Source organism: Excalfactoria chinensis, chromosome 1, assembly GCF_039878825.1.
Source record: "Excalfactoria chinensis isolate bCotChi1 chromosome 1, bCotChi1.hap2, whole genome shotgun sequence".
Lineage (NCBI taxonomy): Eukaryota > Metazoa > Chordata > Aves > Galliformes > Phasianidae > Excalfactoria > Excalfactoria chinensis.
Window position 1 is genome coordinate 102,516,488 of NC_092825.1, and position 17,993 is coordinate 102,534,480.

The following is a 17,993-nucleotide window of genomic DNA, read 5'->3' on the forward strand; positions in this document are numbered from 1 at the left end:
GAAATTCAAGGTTGTATATTAAACTAAGCATGAGTGTTAAGCAAATCTTTCAAGAACTACTAGTGAAGCATTTGATAACCCTAAATATTGTTGCTAACGTCAGCATTTTTTGGTAATGCTGCTAATTTTTGACCTCAATGACTATCTTTGTACTTCACAATTTTATATGTTCATGGTATTATTAGGATGTTCATAAAGAAAATGGTGACTTTTATCTGATTTGCCCTGAAAATGTGGGAAAAAGCAAGTGTTAAACTCTCACTGAAGATCTAACTCCATGGTCTAGCTGAATCCTATGGAAAATGCTTTTCTTTTCCGTAATGCAACAAGAACAATTAAAATGCAGTATCTCCTTGCAATTTAGTAATGGTTTAATGCAGATAGGAAGACAATCCCAGATAATCCTTGGGAGCATTTCTGTATAGGGACTGGGCAGTGTCTCAACTATAAAGCAGAGGACTCTCAAGACAAGTTGAACTTAAGGAGCTAATAGCAGGGCAGGTAGCTAGGGTTGCTGGATATAGCTACACTGCTGAGATGGTGACACAGTCCACCCTACAGTGACATCCCTTTTATTGGTCTTAGTCCATGGGAATTGCATGGGTTATATGGAGTATTTTTTATTTCATGGTGAGTCTATGGAACCCTGTCTGCCTTCTGTGCAGAGTAGGGCCTCTAGTCTGAGTTTCTCTTAGTGATGCGGTGAGCGCTGTGAACTTCTATGATCACACTGACAGCTTCTTTTGATGTACTGATTCTCCTAGGTGAATATGCCACATCCAAAACGTTCTCTCATAGAGTTTTGATGAGGGATATCATATAAAAGTTTTTACATACAAACAGCTGAGGAGGTGGAGTAATTTTGCCTTTAATGTATGAATCATTATTAGTTAGTCTTTTCAGAAGTACTTGCTGTGTAATGCAACTGAAAAAGTTCATTTTGCCACTCTTAATGTGATTATTTTGTAGTCAGATTGCTCCTAATGACTAAGCAAAATAGAACTTTTGTGAGGAAATGAATAAATTGCTCTGCCTACTTGTTTGTGAAGTACTGAAGTATACACCCTCAGTTTCCATAGCTACTCACTGTAAATCAGAAGAGGAGAAAAACAGATGTCATGAAGCATAAATAGTGATTGTATAGGGCCATCTTTCATTGTTCTTTGGAAAAATCATTTTGCAGCATCAGACACTCAACATCTGTCAGCATTTCAGCATATGAAGTCTGAAAGATTATTAGAATGCATTAGACCTGACATTTATGACAGAGGAAGATATGTAATGTATGTCGCACATGAAATTTCAAACCTTTCAATCCTTCCCAAGGCTGTTGCATTGTACAATCCAGCCTTCACTTAAAAGCTTGAGGAATCTAATTCCTCCAAGTTCTTGATAAGCAATACTTGTCCACTCAAGAAAACTGCAACCCAAAGCCCTCTGAGACCCCTTCAGCCAGCTATCACCTCACCAGCATTCTTCCTACATGTGTAAATAACTCCTAATCTCAAACCTCTTCATGTAGCTAACAAAGTGATGCATTTTTGCATCAGTTTCTCATCCTCATATGCACCTCACTTCCAGCAAAGCTTGGCTGAGCCCCAGATTTGGGAATTTCTATGAAGTTATTGCAATAGATGTATTCACAAAGCTCTTATTGGAAATGAGGCTCTTGGCAGAGTCCCTTAGCTGTTCCCAAGTTCTTTGTGGCGTCAGTGTTGACTCTGTGTGGTCTTTGGACTGCAGAAATGGAGACTGAGAATATGCCAGGTGCCTGATCTTCCTTTGTTTTTTTTTAACCAGAAAATTCCAAAGTGTTCAAGAAGTGATGTCCAGCTTTGTCCAGTCTTTGTTTTTTCCTTTGGCATCAGCACGTTAGAGAAAATTCCTTTTCTTAAAAGTACTTTACATAAGTAATCTTTTAGGCTGCTTTAGGAAGAATAGTGGAAGGGAGTAGTTGAAGGGTGCCTGTAAGAGGGGAATGACTAACAGTGATGGGACAAGGGGGAATGGCTTTATATGAAAAGAGGGAAGATTCATGCTAGATGTTAAGAAGAAATTATTTCCTCAGAGGGTGGTGAGGCGTTGGCGCAGCTGCCCAAGGAAGCTGTGGTGCCCCATCCCTGAAGATGCTCAAGGCCACATTGGATAGGGCCCTATGGAATGAGGAAGTGATTTTCTCCACGTTGTACACCTAATGTAATTTGATGTGCATTTACTCCTACTTTCATACTGAGCCGGCAGGCCTTGCATTCACATCTGCTAGTCTGTTCCAGTTTCTAACCTCTATAGCTAAGTAGCTGTGTCTTTCATATTTTAGACATTGAAATTCCTGTGGCTTGCTTTATGGAACAAAACAGAGCACAATATGTATCTTTGTTGCAGTACTTCTGGACAGAAATATTGTGAACAAGTTCCTCACCAATTGTAATCACAACTGATTGCAGCCTGCAGATTTAATTACTAGTCTGCAGGTTGCTGAGAGCTTCTTTTCTCTAATTGTCAGATGAATTTCAAAACGTGCTGATTGTACATTAAGCATTTTGTTACAGGCTTCTTCAGTCCTAATCAAAATGACCCAAAATTTGGAGAATTCAAACTAACAAAGGCCCAAGTTTTGTAGGAGGCTCTGGTCTCTGTGTCTCTGCAGTCTGAAGTGACAAAAACCCTGGCACTCCAGTCAAATTCGTAGTTAGAATGCTTTTACATCTTTATTCTTGCCATAAGTAAAGCAGCACATAGTCTGGGTCACACATCTGGGGCATGATTGCCTGCAGTCTGCATTGCTGTGTTATCTTTCCCAGATGCTATCAGTTACATACAACTGTGTGATTGTTAACTGAGACCTCTAATGAGGATGTGACAATCGTAAACCCCATGTGTTGGGGCACTGTTTGGATATTTCCAAATGTGTCATTTGGATCAAAAGCTTGTTTCTAAAGAACTGTCAAAGTGATTCGGTGGCTGCTTTTCAAAAGGTAGACAAATTAGAGGAGCTTCTAGCATGTTTGGTCAAAACCAAATGGTAGGATGATGTGACAGTCAGACCTGACACCTTCCTTGTGCATCCAGCTGTGTGAGGAATGTGGGGTATTCTTAACATTCTCTGATGCAGGAGTTTTGTTAGTGGAACTGGTTGCTATGAACACACTTCCTAAGACACCAAATTATCCTGATATCACCTCATTTATCACTGTACGTTACAGTAAAAAAGAGAAAAAGGAAAGAAAATAATAATAATAATAAAGGAGTTATTTATTGTTATGAAAATGCCAGTAGTGAAGTTGGTTTGGTAGCTTCAGTTTTCTGAATTATGCTTCTCTTTAACTTTTTTGGTGTTCAGTGCTCTTTAAGTGGATAACTGATGAGCTACAAAGTATGTCCAAAATTCAAACACCTGCTGAAAATAGTGGGAGAAATCTCAAGATGGGATTTATTGTAAAATCTCATTTACAGGCTGGAGATCTCCGAGATCTCCGTCAGTACTACAAACATAGAACAATCATTGTGGTCAGCGGTGGGAAATGGAAGCTTCTTCAGAACTAATCATTTTATCTGGAGGGACACATATACATTTGGCCAGATGCGTTGTAGCCTAAAGTAGCTCATTTCTCTCCACTGACAAGTATAGGTAGGTGAGGTGCTCAATACCTGTCAAAATTGAATATTTATACCTTCTTCTATCCCCAGATATCTCCAAAGGATGATGGGGGACTCAGCATAGCTACAGAATAAAGTTTTGTTTGGAATAGAACAGCTGTATATATTTCAGAAGGAGGAAAAGCTGTTGGGAAAGTTAATGTGATAAAGAATTTTCTTTTGGAAACATTCTGAATTCTTGGAAGCTACCCATAAATACAGAGATCATAGCTTGTATAATGCAGCTTCATTGCTAATTAGTACGTTGGCGAGGCACAGGCTGCCCAGGGAGGTTGTGGAGGCACCATCCCTGCAGGTGTTCAAGAGCCATGTGGATGTGACACTGAGGGACATGGGCAGGGTGGGGGTGGGCTGCTGGTTGGGCTGGGTTATCCTAGAAATATTTCCAACCTTAATGATTCTATGAGTTTATGATTCCAATCAACAAGCAGTTAATAGCTTCTGCAGAAAAAGTCAATATTATGAAAACATTGTTTTGAGTCTCTGATAATGCAATATTTATCCATTTAATTTAACAGAAAGCAATTACAGTGAAGACAGCACAAGCACGTGGGTTATTGTTCTGGCAGTTGTGTTTTCAATTGTTGGCTTTATTCTTCTGATAATTCTTATTTGGGTTGTCGTGCGCTGCTGCTGCCTAAAGAAAGGTAAGTGGAACTTCATAATTGGCCTGTACATTAAAAAAGATCTTAAACTAGGTATAAACTACTTATGGAGCCTAGAGTTGTATAAGCAGTAGGGTGGGCAGTATAATCATGCTCTTAAAAATGACTTGGTTAAAATGCTCCTTACTTTCACCTTTCTCCTATAACTTGGTTCTGAATTATGAGGGCTGCTCCAAAAGCAGTGCCTTCTGTTTTATTATGTTCATCCACAACATCAGAGGCAGATGTTGATTGGATGGCAGTAGTGGTTGAATGTTCCTATTAGTGTTCCATTACATTTTGTTGCTGGTGACAGACAGCAGCAAAGGGGCAGTCTGACACAATGGCATCTGACACAGAAGTGTGTCTGAAGCAAAGGTGTGCCGCTGAATTCATCTATGTGGAAAAAATGACGCCTACTGACATTCATAAATGCTTGCTGAACATTGATGGAGACCAAACAGTGGCTGTGAGCACAGTGAAGCAGTGGGTGGTGCATTTCAGCAGCTGTGACTGCGCCAGTGTGTCACCTCTGCTGGTGTAGATGTTTATAAGCGTAGCATGCAGGCTCTTGTTTGTTGCTGGCAAAAATGCAGAGCTAATGGTGGTGGCTGTGTTGACAAATAGTGTTTTGTCGCTGAGAATTTGCTCTATCAAGCAGTATTATTTTGCTCTTTGTGTCTGTTGTGGTTTCCATGGTGATAAATAGGTGGCATTACTTTTGGAGCGACCAATGTCATCAGTGACACTGTTTTGCCCTTCACATTAACTAGAAGGGCATTTCAGGAGTATATAAACTTTCAGTGATGCTTTCGCTGTTCCTACAGTGAGGCTCTTTGTCGAAGCATACCTGCAGTGCTCTGTTCCCAGTTTCCCACTGTGCAAGCTGCTCTGCAGGGATATTGCAGTTCTGCACATAAGGAGGGGAGATGCTCTTGTGGTATCTGGAACACAGTGCATGCACTAAGGGGAGCTCTCTACAGGCCATATTTTATTTCCCAGCATTTTAAACACTTTTTTTTTCTTTTTTTTTTTTTTTTTTTCCCCCCTCCCTCCAGGATCCACATACGAAAATGAAGCGAGGTAAGATGACCACATCGGGAGAATTGTTTCCTTTTAACCGGGCTCTTCAGGCCACTGCAGGGTGGTCTGAGCGATGTGCCAGCCTCCGTGCCCCCCTGCAGAGGGGCAAACCATACGCTCATACGTGGGAGAAACCCCTGGCTGCCTGCGGGTGCTGGGCGTTTGCAAGCGCTTCCACAGGAGGTCACTGCGAGCCCGTGGCTCTGAGGGGAGCGAATCGTGGCTCTGTCGAGGTTGCTTAGTGCCGAACTATAAAATAAAGAAAAAGCTAAACAAATAAATATCAAGTGTTGATACATGGCTGTTTAGTGAAGGTCTGTTGGCAAATTGTCATTTATGCAGAACTTCTTTTTTTGGGGGGGGTGGGGATGGGAGATGTAGGGAAGGGATGAAATGAAGAAATTAAAAGCAACAACAGCACTGTTTTCTCTCGAGGAAATAATGCTAATTATGCCATGCTGGTAAACCTCCATGTGATTTCTTGGTTTATGATGCCAAATCAACCATTTATTAATTTATTACCAAATGTATCTATATAAATAGTGCAGGACTCCATCAGTAGGAAACAGGAGGTCCAAAGGAAGCACAACCTCCCTATCAGTTCTGGTATTGAATAAAACACTAGAAAGCATTTTTGCTTGGATTCTGACTTGATTCTGCCAAAAGCCCTGTGAAGGGGTCAGCAGTGCTGCAACAAGATCTGTCATACATTCAGAGAGGTGTCTGCACAGTGTGGGGATGGTACAGACATGTGAATGTCCTTGCTAGAACCTCAACTTGTTGTCACAGCCCTCAGAAGATCTGTATGCTGTTCTTTCTGAGTAGATCCAAAATGAGATGTAGCATACAGTTCTCCCTATTTCTTTGAATCTGATCTGGTGCAAGTGTGGTTACTTCTTCATGAAATAATCTTAGTACAGTTAAACTTTAATTTTGCAATTAACTTTAAGTGTAGGTTATCATTCAGTCTCCCTAAAAGTCTTGCTTACAGTCTGAAAGTTAAGTAAAAGCTTAGTTAAATGCTTAAGCACTGGGGTGAGTCCAGGCTCAACAGCTTAGTTAGGAAAAGTCAGTGCTTTACTTCCCCCAGTGTTTATTTTTAACTTGTCTGTTTACCTTTTGGTTCTTCCCACACATTTGTGGTTCCTACCACACATTTGTAATTCCTTTCACTTGGCTACAGCACAATTTGTTGAGACCAAGAGATCAGATAAAGTAAACTAAGACTATCATGTAACATGTGAAGGTGGTATTACTAAACAATTGCTCCTCCCAAGCAGTCATGGCAAGCTTCTTAGTGGCATTTCACATGTTTATCCCATGAAAAAGCCATGTAGTCATAGCTGGCTCATCAGGTGTAAGTCAATAATGTTCTTCTGAAGTTCTAGGGATCTGTGAAGTTATTTACCCTAAGATCTAGATAGAGCAGTTTTCACAAATACAGTTGAGAATATCTCCCCTTTTCTATATAAATCCCTGGATCATTGTAGTCCTGCTATCAATTTATGCCTGCCATTCCAAAAACAAAGACAGACCTGTAACTATCCCAACGAGGAATATGTGGTTGGAACAAATGAATAGTAGCAGGTAGTGTTAGTTATGAGATCACTTACTTTATTTTTGTTCTTGCTTCAAACAGAACTTCGCAGGTAATATTAACAGAGGGTGAGATTTGCAATAGCTGAATATCTGGAAGGCCCAGATATATTTTGCAGCTCTGGTTTTCAGAAGTAGTGCATAAAATATTTTCTCTGCCTTCTATCCGAGAGTTCTTATAATGAAGTTCCATTGATGTGTTTTTTGTTTTTCCTAGGAAAATTTCAGTTAAGAAGAAAACAGATGACCATTTGGGAAACAGACAAAGGAGTGGTAGCGAAAATCAGGGATACGTTCCAGAGGAAACACATTACACAGGACAAATCCCAAGTGAGTGAACTGCTTATGCCTCTCAACAAAGCCATTTTGAGCAACAAGTTGTGTAATTAAATTATAAGATTTCACAGCACCTTGTTAAGGATTTTTTTAGACAAATGAGTGGACATTGAGGTGGGCTGAGAACAGACTGAGTGGCAGAGCTCAGGGGGTCATGACCAGAGGCACAGTGTCTGTTTGGAGACCTAAGGAGTCTTCATCTCAAGTAATTCCACGAAAAAGAGAGGCAAGAAAGCCTGATTTCCAATCTCACCTGTTGATAGGAAAGACTTTGAACATGACCAACACCTTGAGACCGTCCAATAAGTTCAAGTGCTACTGAGTTACTGATGTGGGTGGAGATGCACAATCACAGTGAACATAAGCAGATCTTATTCATGTCCCTAAGAAAGCAGACCTAGAATTATGTTTCACAGTGATGACTCTTACAAATTTTATTCATCTGTGGTCCCTATAAGACGGTTACTGCACAGTGATGACAGAGTAGCGACAGGGTAGAATGAAGGCAGCTAGAGGAGCAGAGGTTGGAAAAAGTCCACTTTTTAAGCAGTCTACATGTTCCATAAGAAAGCACAGTTGAGCAACTATCCTTTACAGTCCTTTTCCCCACATTGCTGACTTCATTAGTAAAAATATGCTAGTGAATTATGATTCTGCTGGTAGATGACTAAGGCATTATCAATTCTAGTCCTTAAGCACAAAGTCTCTTCAAAATCAAAAGTAAATCTCCACCAAATCTTTACCCAGCATTTGCATTTAGAACCACGTAATTATCAAAACATTTAATCAGGCATTTAATGACAACATTATTGTGAAGAGTCTATAACCCAGGCATAAACCCTTGTTTCTCTAGCAAATACATTGTGAAGAAATAAGTGCAGTGGAGAGATTTCAAGAGCATGTGGCACTGTTAAATGTAAAAGTAAAAAAAAAAAAATAAATATGAGGAAAAAATAAATCAAAACTAGTCAAATTGATTCTGCTGTTTGTGGTTTGTACCGTGACGGATGCTGGATAACAGTAATTTTATATATTCTTATTACAGCAATTGTTTCTCTTCCTCCAATGTCTACAAAGTTCACTGTCCCTCGTTCAGATTTACACACCAATTCTGCATCAAAGGTAATTGTAATGCTGGTATCTTGATGTTGGTTTTTCCTTTATCTCATTTTATTTTTTTCACACGGTGGATATTATGCTGTACTCAAATGTAGACTTTGGGTGGAAGTAGATGTTTAAAAGTCAGTTAGCATTTTAATTAGATAAGTAGAATGATCCCTTAAACATTCCTGATTCTTTTGCTTATAACAGTACATGCCTCTGGTGTTAGTCTCACATTTAGATAGATTTACTGGGGAGTGGGAGGTGGAGAAGAAACAGGCACCCCTGATATCTGGAAGGAATTTCTAATAAAGCTTTAGTTGCCACCTTTTCACCTCAGATCCCTGCCACATATTTCTTCCCACCTCCCATGCTAGAGTTACAGAGTTGCAGTCTGCTCCTCCTTAGATGTCTGCTTTTTCCTTTGCATTGCTTTTCATATTTTTCTTCCTCCAAATGCCAGCGAGGCTTTTTTCCCAACACAGTGGGTAACCCTGAGTAGGGTCAACTTGCCACAGGAAAAGATAATTGTCTTCTCATCATTCCCAAGATCAAAAAGTCGCTTCCTCTCTGAACAGCCCATTTATATCATAATTAAATGTTTCAGACACACCAGGCAGAAAAGCTCTGGCTCAGCTCTTCAGAATTAACCTTTACGTATACAATACATTAACCCATTTTAATGCAAAGATGCGTTCTGGATGTGTAGTAATGCCGCACAGCCATTAGATGCAAAAGTAGATGTCTGCAATTAATTTTTTCTCCCCAGTCGCCAGACCTGAGGAAGTGTGGATATGAGATGGAGGCACAGATGAATGTGAGGCTTGACGTTCCTTTGTAAACAAAATCCAGTGTAGCTTTTCCACTGAGAGGGCAGTGAGGTACTGGAACTGACTGCCTAGAGAAGTTGTGGATGCCCATTCCATAGAGATGTTCTAGGATGGGCCCTAAGCAGCCTGGGCAAGTGCCTGATTTAGTGGCTGGCAATCCTGCCTGTGGCAAGGCTGTTGGAACTAGATGATATTCCAACCCAAACAATTCTATGATAAGACTGGTGCTTTTTCTCTAGATACATCATGGTTGCATTTTCCAATTGCACTTCCATGCTGCAGAAGTTCAGTTCTTAGCTGCTGCTATTGTGAAGCATGGTGTGGGGCTCTCAGCAACACAAATCATAATTTATGCTGTACATTTGTAAAAGATTTACATCTTTGTGATATTTTTTTTGCCAGTGTTCTCTTGAGAATGTAGCGGTGGTATGATACCAAGCTCACCATTCAGTACAGTGATAACTCATTTATTTCTGAAGATATGTTTCAATGTGTGCAATGCAGAAATCTGTCTTGAAATGACATCGTATATAAACCATAGCAGAATGTGTTTAGTTCCTGCAGCACACAATGAAATTTAGGAAGTACTCAAGCCATGATTAAAACAGCGATCAAAATAATAACGGTAAAAATAGGAATGATAAATGATGTGTCTGTGGCTGGTAGCTATCATGTTGTGTGCCTCCGGTGGCGCAGCGGTAGAATTCCCGTTTGCAACACCAGGGGGCCCGGGTTCGAATCCCCCCCTGTGGAGCAGGGGGTAGAAGTGCCGCTCTGCTACACAGAGGGCTCGAATCCCGGGAGTTGGACTCGATGATCTCTAAGGTCCCTTCCAACTCGCACAATACTATGATACTATGATGATGATACTATGTTTGACATTAACTACTTGTTAAACAAAATATTATTAATGCACAGCTGAAAAGCATGTACAAAACAGCTGAGAATTGAAACATGAAACTGAAACACAAATATAGGTACAGACCTCCATGTCAAATGCTAGATTAGATAGTCTAGGAGGTCCTTTGCAGCTCATTGGATAGGGAACCCTCAGAATCCATCAGAGGGACTTAGCATACAGTGTCTGTTTAAGCACCTGTACCTGGACAATACATGGTATAAGTCTGCTAAGGTGGCTTCTTCTTGCATCAATAATTGCATGCATACTTTGAAAAATAACAAGAGAGAACCTACAGATGAAAATTATTATATTATAAATATATATATATATAAATATGTTGGAGGAATATTTAGCAGTCTAAAAATGGCTTGTGAAGACAAACTGCTTCTCAGCTTGAACAGAACTTCTCAGTATATAGTGGTGGCACCATCTTGTGTATACAGGAGTTGATAAAGCAAATATTGCTTGATGAAAGTTTACCTTAAATTGTGGATTTGCAGCCCATGATTTAGGTTTATGTGATTATATATAAACATAGTGAAACGTTTCCTAGACAAAGTAAAGTTTTCTTTTTTTCTTCTTTTACATACATAACTTTCCCTGTTAACTGCAAAATAGAGATTTTCTGACAGAGCTGAGTTACTGGATGCATTAACAAAGTTCAGTCACCACTGAAGCCAATACACTGCATAATAAATGCTGTAGTGCTCTTTCCTTATAATACAATCCTTGTCAAATGGGAGAAACAAGATGGCAAGCCATTGAACTGTTTGCTGATTAGTTGTGTTCCTCAGTTCCAGCTCCCTTTCCCTACATGGAAACTGGAAACATTCCCAAAGGTTTTTCTTCATTTCATTTTTTAATGTGTTTTTCTTTATTTTTAAATGAGAAATAGAGCCAGGGAGCAACAGAAGGAAAAGGAGTTATCCAGACAATTTTTTCCACAGTCAAGGTGGTCATAAAGTGATGCACTCTGCAAGTTGCCTCACTCTCTAGGTAATTAGGGAAAAGGAGCAAACATCTATGTGGTGGTAAAGAAACTAAGTTCTCCTTCCAGAACAAGGTGTGTGTGTGTTGGGGGAGGGGATGAGGGTGGGAACACAGGGCCCAGCTATTGACAGAAAGATTCATGGAGACTGAGACCTAAAGCCTTGCCTTTCTTTATGAGATGAAAAAAATTAAGATTTCTGTAGCTGGGTTCCTTGACACCTTATGCCACCAAGATTAACCTCAGAAAAAAAAAGATCAGAAATAAGACCGAATGGGAAAATTATGAGTGGAGAGTTTAAAAATTAGAAAGAAGCTCATGAATGTGGGGGAAAAAATAGAAAGCAAAGCAATTGCAGTGAATGAAGGCTTTTCAACCTAGTGTTTTGAATGGGCAAGGGTGAACATACCTGCTGCATGGTGCACTTCCCTCACTGCCAGGAGAAACCAAGATGGAAACTTTGATTTTATAAGCTTCACCTACACAGGCTGGAGGCACTAGGAAGTCTTCCTTAGTCTCTGAGGGCATCAGCTTCAAATTGGTATTTTCTATTCCATATGTAAAAAGCTACTATCTTAAATGATTGAGAGATTAAGGGAGCATTTGTATCAGAGATTCCTCAGAAGTCCTTGCCCATTGACCCAACATGGTACAAAGCCTGAAGTATGCTGAGTGGTGTCACAGTGAAAGGTGACAACAAAAATTCACTTAGATCAGCTGTTCTCTGTTCAAACTCACTGAATCAGAAACTAAGGCAAAATGTTCATGGAAGATAAATGTTGTCCAGTAATTGCACTGATAAATTTGCAATATGAACAAAAGTTCTGGCAAGTCATCCTAGGGGAAAGTAATATCTCAGGGAAGAAGAAGGGAAGAAAAAAAAAGATGTGCAAGACATTTAAAAAATGATGAATATTGAACTAAATTATTGAGCTGAAGAAAAAATTACCAACTACTGGAAGAGGAGGCCAGGAGTATAAGTCAAGAGGTGCTGGAAGGTCTCCATTCTGATTACATTAGCCAGGAAAAGGTCAAATGGAGAGTAGAGTTACAGGCTTCTGTTTAATTGCGTATTTTGTTACCGTCAGCAATGGCAGGAGAGCAATCCTTGCTCTTACTCCCAAGAGGGCTGATCTGCAGACCAAGTGCCCAGAGAGCTGTTTCATGTACTCTGACTCATTATGCAGCGCTTCTTCTGAAACCCAAGTTCAGTGAGGGAGATCCCTTAGCCTGGCTCTAGCAGATTTTGCGGTAATACTATGGACACTCGTGCTTTAGCAAGGGCTGTAGGGCCACTTCTGAGGAGCTGCACTTTTGCAAATCCTACTGCTAGAAAAGGAGATCTAAGGACTCAGCATCTTTCAGGACCGGAGAACCTCCTATACAAGCCTCATAATCAGTCCATTTAATATGACATAAACGTCTCTATGATAAATCAGAAGACCATTTTGTAAAAAGGAGTGCTCAACACTCTGAAACAGATTCATCCCTGGTGTAATTCAGCTAATTTCAGCAGTACAATGCAAGGCTTGGATTTGCCACCACAGCCACACTCTTCCTCTCCAGTCCAGAGTGAGACACCACTCTGTTAATAGAGACAGATCTATTTTTCTCCATAACTACTCCAAATGGTACTCTATAAACTGGAAATATTATTTGGTTGTGGTTGTGGTTTTATACCGGAGAAGAAATGAGTGATGGATTGTAGCTACATTTATTGCACTGTATATAACTGCTCTGACTCTGTGGATTGTTTCATAAGAAAAATTAAGCTATCAAAATCAAATTAAAAGGCTAATAAACTAGAAATATAAACGAATGACAGCAAATAATTTTTCCCTTACTGATGAAACATACTATAGAGTATGTCATGTTATGATATTCATTGGTCAGCACGTCTTGCTTAAGAGACTAATAAATATTGATGATACAGATGCAGAAACTCAGGTGCAGCTTTTAGACTAAAGTATATTTTTTCCAAGTGTCTGTGAAAGAAGGAAAGGAGTGAAGTTATGTGGGTGGGATTAACACAAAAAGAAATAAGAAGGAATTGCCAGATTGTGTGTCTATTGATGGACAGGGAAATGTGCTGAGTGTACTAAAAGTTGACAAGATGGAACTGCTTTGCTATTTGAAGCTATGCTTTATCTGAAATATTGTGAGAGTATCCATAGTTTTTGGGTGGGTGTTTTCCTGTAAATGCAGTGAGTTTGGAACAAGAATTAAAACCTGAGGGAAGGGGGAGAAATAACCTCAAGAAACAGAGAACTGTGCCTCCATCGTTTTTTGTTCTAACAGTTAGCAGAACGTGTGATGCATGCAGATACATTTGGAAGTACTCCTACTACACTAATTTCAGCAATTTGTTCTAATGCAGTTTGACTTAGATTTTTTTGGCTGGTTAATAGCAGGCAAAGCCTTCAGCTTGTCACACATTTCTACAGTGTCAGCGTCGGAGGAGCTGCAATCTGTCAAATCAATTTAGAGATCAGGGCCTCTGTTTCATAATGCCAGATGTGTGTTCATCATTCATATCACTGATGTCATATGGGTTGCAGAACTGAATACAACATGCTTGCAATAGCAGAAGTCCTTCCTCTGCTGACTGAGGATTGTTATCCAAAACACCACTCAAAGATTCAACCCTGAAATCAGCTACACGCTCATTTTGCCTTCTGATTCATCTACATCTTGCTGGATCTTTTTGTGTGGTGTAAGAACTGAAAGAGGGGAAAGATCTACGCATCTGTTTCCTCAGTGAAACCAACAAACTATGCGACACTTTTCCTAGGAAAATACTTCCTTTACAGTAATCCCTGTAAAAATGCATCCAATGCAGATAGGCAGTAGAGCCATTGACCACAACCCTCTGGCTATGACCTTCCAACCAATTCCTTATCCACTGAATAGTCCACCCTTCAAATTTATATCTCTCCAATTTAGAGATAAGGATGTAGTGAGGGACCATGTCAATGGCCTTGGTCCAGGTAGATGATATCAGTTGCTTTCCCTTTGTCCACCAATGCCATCACTCCATCCTAGAAAGTTGTCAGATTGGTCAGGCACCATCTTACCTTGGTGAAGTCATGCTGGATGTCTTGGATCACCTGCTCATCTTGCAGATGCTTTAGCACGTCTTCTACGAGGATCTGTTCCATGATGGCTTCCCATACACCAGAGATGAGACTCACTGGCCTGCAGTTCCCCGGGTTCTCCTTCCTCCCATTCTTACAAATGGCAGTGTTTTCCCTTTTTCCCATCACTAAGGATGAGTCAAGATTTTTCAAATATGATGGAAAGTAGCCAGGCAACCATAACAAACAGTTCCTTCAGTACCCTGGGATGCATGACATATGGCCTCATAGACTTATCAATCTCACGAGTCAGTCGTGGACTTGCTCCTCCCTTACACTAGTGAGCAGTTGACTCCCCAGTTCACACCAACAGGTTCAGGGATGCGAGGTTCAGGGATGTGAGGAAGTATGAGAATCCCAGCAGAGAGTTCCTAGAGAATCACTCCTCATTTCTGAAATAAACAGCAAGGAAGGGTAAATTTGGGAAATAGCAGTATGTTCTGGCAACAGATAAAGAGGGGCGGGGGTGGGGAATGAACAGTGTTGTGTTTCAAACAGAATGCAGATGTCCTATGGAATCCCTCTAGGGTGGTTATATTTATCCCATGGTTTTCCTTGAGGTACTTGATCTCATTAAATACCAGAAAAATATCCACATCTGTTACCTAACATTTTCCTCCATGGCTTGTTTAATAATATATAGGTACCAAATACATTATTCAAGATGCTTAATACTGGAAGAATACCAAAGCAGTACAAGCTGTGCACAATTCATGTTTGAGAAAAAAAATATAGGAAATTTGGTCAATAGCTGTGGAAAAGCTTAGGGTTCATGAAAATTTTCATTGAGAAGAACAGTGGAATTTCCATTAATGCTTGCATCAGCTGGGGAAGTCGCAAGGAGCAGTAGCCAGTAGATTGCATCTTCTTGGAAGAAAATCAAACCAACACCGGAGCTAGGCCCAGCAAATGATTTGATTTTACTGCTTCTTTAGGGAAGCTATCTAGAGATAACAGCTTACAACTTTTTAAGTCATTTTCACTCCTTAGAAGTACTTCGTAATTATCTGTGTGAGGTCGCACTACCACATTTAAATATTTATAGCATACATTTCTTGAATGCTTTTGAGAATGAATTTTTGTATTTTCCTCTACAATGATATTTGTAAAAGTACATAAGAACTTAGGACTGCAAATCCACAGCACTGGTTTCAAATGATGACAAGGTTTTCAAAACTGCCAAGTGCTTGCCTTGCACTGATCCTACTGGGGACAGCTTGGAAACACGCTGCTGTCAGTGGGAGTAGAATTGTGCCAGTTGTGGGAACTTAAAAAAAAGCCAACCTGGAATAAGCATGAAGATAGTGAGAATGGCTTTTATGACACATGAGCTACTAGCATACTTCTTGCTGCAGTGTCCAGAGTACTAGCAAAACAATGTAAGAATTTAAGCAATTATTACAACTTATGGGGTAGTTTCTTTAAGAAAACTGTAGGGGAAATGCCTAACACCATCTTTTGCTTGAAAGAACACACTGCAGAGTACACAAGAACTTCTCAGATAGTGCAAGACTAATTAACGAATTCCCAGTAATGCCAATGCTGCATTGCATATTAGGCTTATATAAGTATTTTCTTTTTTGTTGTTCTGCTGTTCTTTTCTTTGTATTAAGATTTTGAGTGGGTTGCTGATGATGGATTTAATTTTGGCATAATGCTTTGCAGTGGGCGGTGGCAGGTAACCTCCTGAGGACCCTTGAGTGACTGCTTTTCTAAGACTTTCAGTTCTCTAACTGCTTTTTATTCTGCTCTAGGGACGACCTCAAAGACGTACCGATTACCCGATCAACCCAAAGAAAATTAGAAATGTGACACATGTTTAGGACGGACTTCTGGAAACTCTTACCTGAGTTGTATTTTACGGGTTGGAATGGCTTCCTGCGAGAGGGAAAGGTCACCGCCAGTTCTCTCAATTTAAGCTATAAGTTATTATTATTGTTGTTTATTTCTCTTGTAATGAAATAAAATTGCAACCTTTACAATGTAGTATATGATAGCTCAGCAAAATAATGGACACAAATGACTGCCTTAGATTCGGAGACAACAAATACGATGAGAATCTACAAGAATAAGAATGTATCGTTTTGATTTCAAGAAAATGAACAAAACTCCTACCAGAGAGAAATATTCATCTATCCACAGCAAGGTGAAGGACTGGAAGTGCTGGTGATTAAGTAGTTCAGAGGAAGTGGTTAATAGTAATAGCTGGTTAATGCAATATCTTCTGCATTTTAAAAAAATACTTACAGCTGATTATCTCAAGCTCAGAGATCAACTGTATTTTTCAATTTATATTCTGTAGTAAAATTAAGGGAAGTTTTGACAGAAAGCAAAAATCTTAAGCTGAAAAATGTGGATTTGAAACTACTGATTTTTAAGAGCCATTGCTTCAGTGCTTAATGTCTCTGATCTAATTGGAGCTGAGTCTGGCAGCTAAATGATGTGGATCACAGTAAAGGATGGCTGATGGTGTTCACCCTATTGTGCCATCATGGATAGAGTTGATAATGACCAGGAGAAGGGCATCGTAGCTGAGCAACCCAGCCAATAGAACAGGTCCTGCAGAAGGACCCTACATAAGCCTTCCCAAACTGAAAAGTACAATTTCTAGATGAAGTGTTTTGTCTGAAATTCTGTATTTCATAAAAGAAATGCTTAAGCAATTTTATTTTTATACAAAGGCAAACTTCTGCCATTGCACTTGTCTTTTTACCCACTCAAAGCTTTCTGAATTATTCAGTGTTTTGCATGTTTTTGCATGAACCTGTGCAGGTGAACTTGAGTAAAGTTGCTGTTGCACAAAAGCACTTTCAGTGTTAATCAGTGCAATGAAAATAAGAAATCTGAAACTTGATCTCAGGAAAAAAAAAAAATAAATGTTTTGTTTTGTTTGTTTAGCATTTAGCTAGTCATATTTCCAGTCAGTCTGTCAGAACAAGTGCTGGGGCTAATTCATCTTCTGCCATATGTAATTGTATGCAAAGCTCGCTCAGATTCTGGCCACCTCCACTCTTTCTGTCTTGTCTGGTTGAGGAGGAGCTTTGAAATGCATTCTCTTTGAATGGAATTGCAGCAAAAAACATGGTATGTAGATAACTATAGTGTTACACAGGGAAAATATAATTTGTGAAAATATAAGCATTTGTGGAATATCTGTGTTTTTTTCTTTGAATAACCATTCATTGGGAGAAAGATCTGCCTTATTCTGGTGTGCGTATGGGTACTGCTGACATCTCCTGGTTGATAATGCAGCTCAGTGCAACCTGAAAACCAATGAAAAACTACCTTGTTACAGGAATGTCCACTGCACATGACAGATAGGCTGAGAGTAATATCAGCCCATGCCTTTGGGTAAAAGCCATGGACCTTTGGCTTTCTGAGCAAGGTTAGCAAGCCTACACTCATGAGAAGAGTAACCTTGCAGTACAAAAATGAAAACTGTTTGGAAGCATTTGTTTCCTTGCAGAAAATGTGTATTAATCAGAGTGCATTTTGAAAATGAATCAAACTCTACTGCATTGTTTATCTCAGAACCCTTGCTCTCATGCTTAGCATTGTTATTATTTGGTATCACTGTCCTTGAACCAACGAAAACCTTTTCTCCATTTAATCTGTATTCTTCCCCATTAATTAAAAACAACAACAAAAGAAGTGTTTGTGTTGAGGACAAGGACAGGAGCCAAAAGAGGAAATCCTGTGCCAGGAATGTTGTGCCCTCCGTAC

The 17,993-nt window shown here is 39.8% G+C and overlaps 1 protein-coding gene across 3 annotated transcripts in view; it reads left to right on the forward strand.

The window, feature by feature from the left end:
- The window catches only part of IGSF5 (immunoglobulin superfamily member 5), a 29,818-nt gene extending 12,419 nt beyond the window's left edge, over positions 1-17,399 (forward strand). For all 3 annotated transcript variants that reach the window (XM_072353318.1, XM_072353307.1, XM_072353329.1), the window contains exons 5-9: positions 4,176-4,304; positions 5,360-5,384; positions 7,198-7,310; positions 8,362-8,438; positions 16,025-17,399. In XM_072353318.1, the coding sequence (XP_072209419.1) occupies positions 4,176-4,304; positions 5,360-5,384; positions 7,198-7,310; positions 8,362-8,438; positions 16,025-16,093 (413 nt within the window). In that variant the 3' untranslated portion in view covers positions 16,094-17,399. The remainder of the gene's footprint in view (positions 1-4,175; positions 4,305-5,359; positions 5,385-7,197; positions 7,311-8,361; positions 8,439-16,024) is intronic.
- The last annotated feature ends 594 nt before the right edge of the window (positions 17,400-17,993 follow it).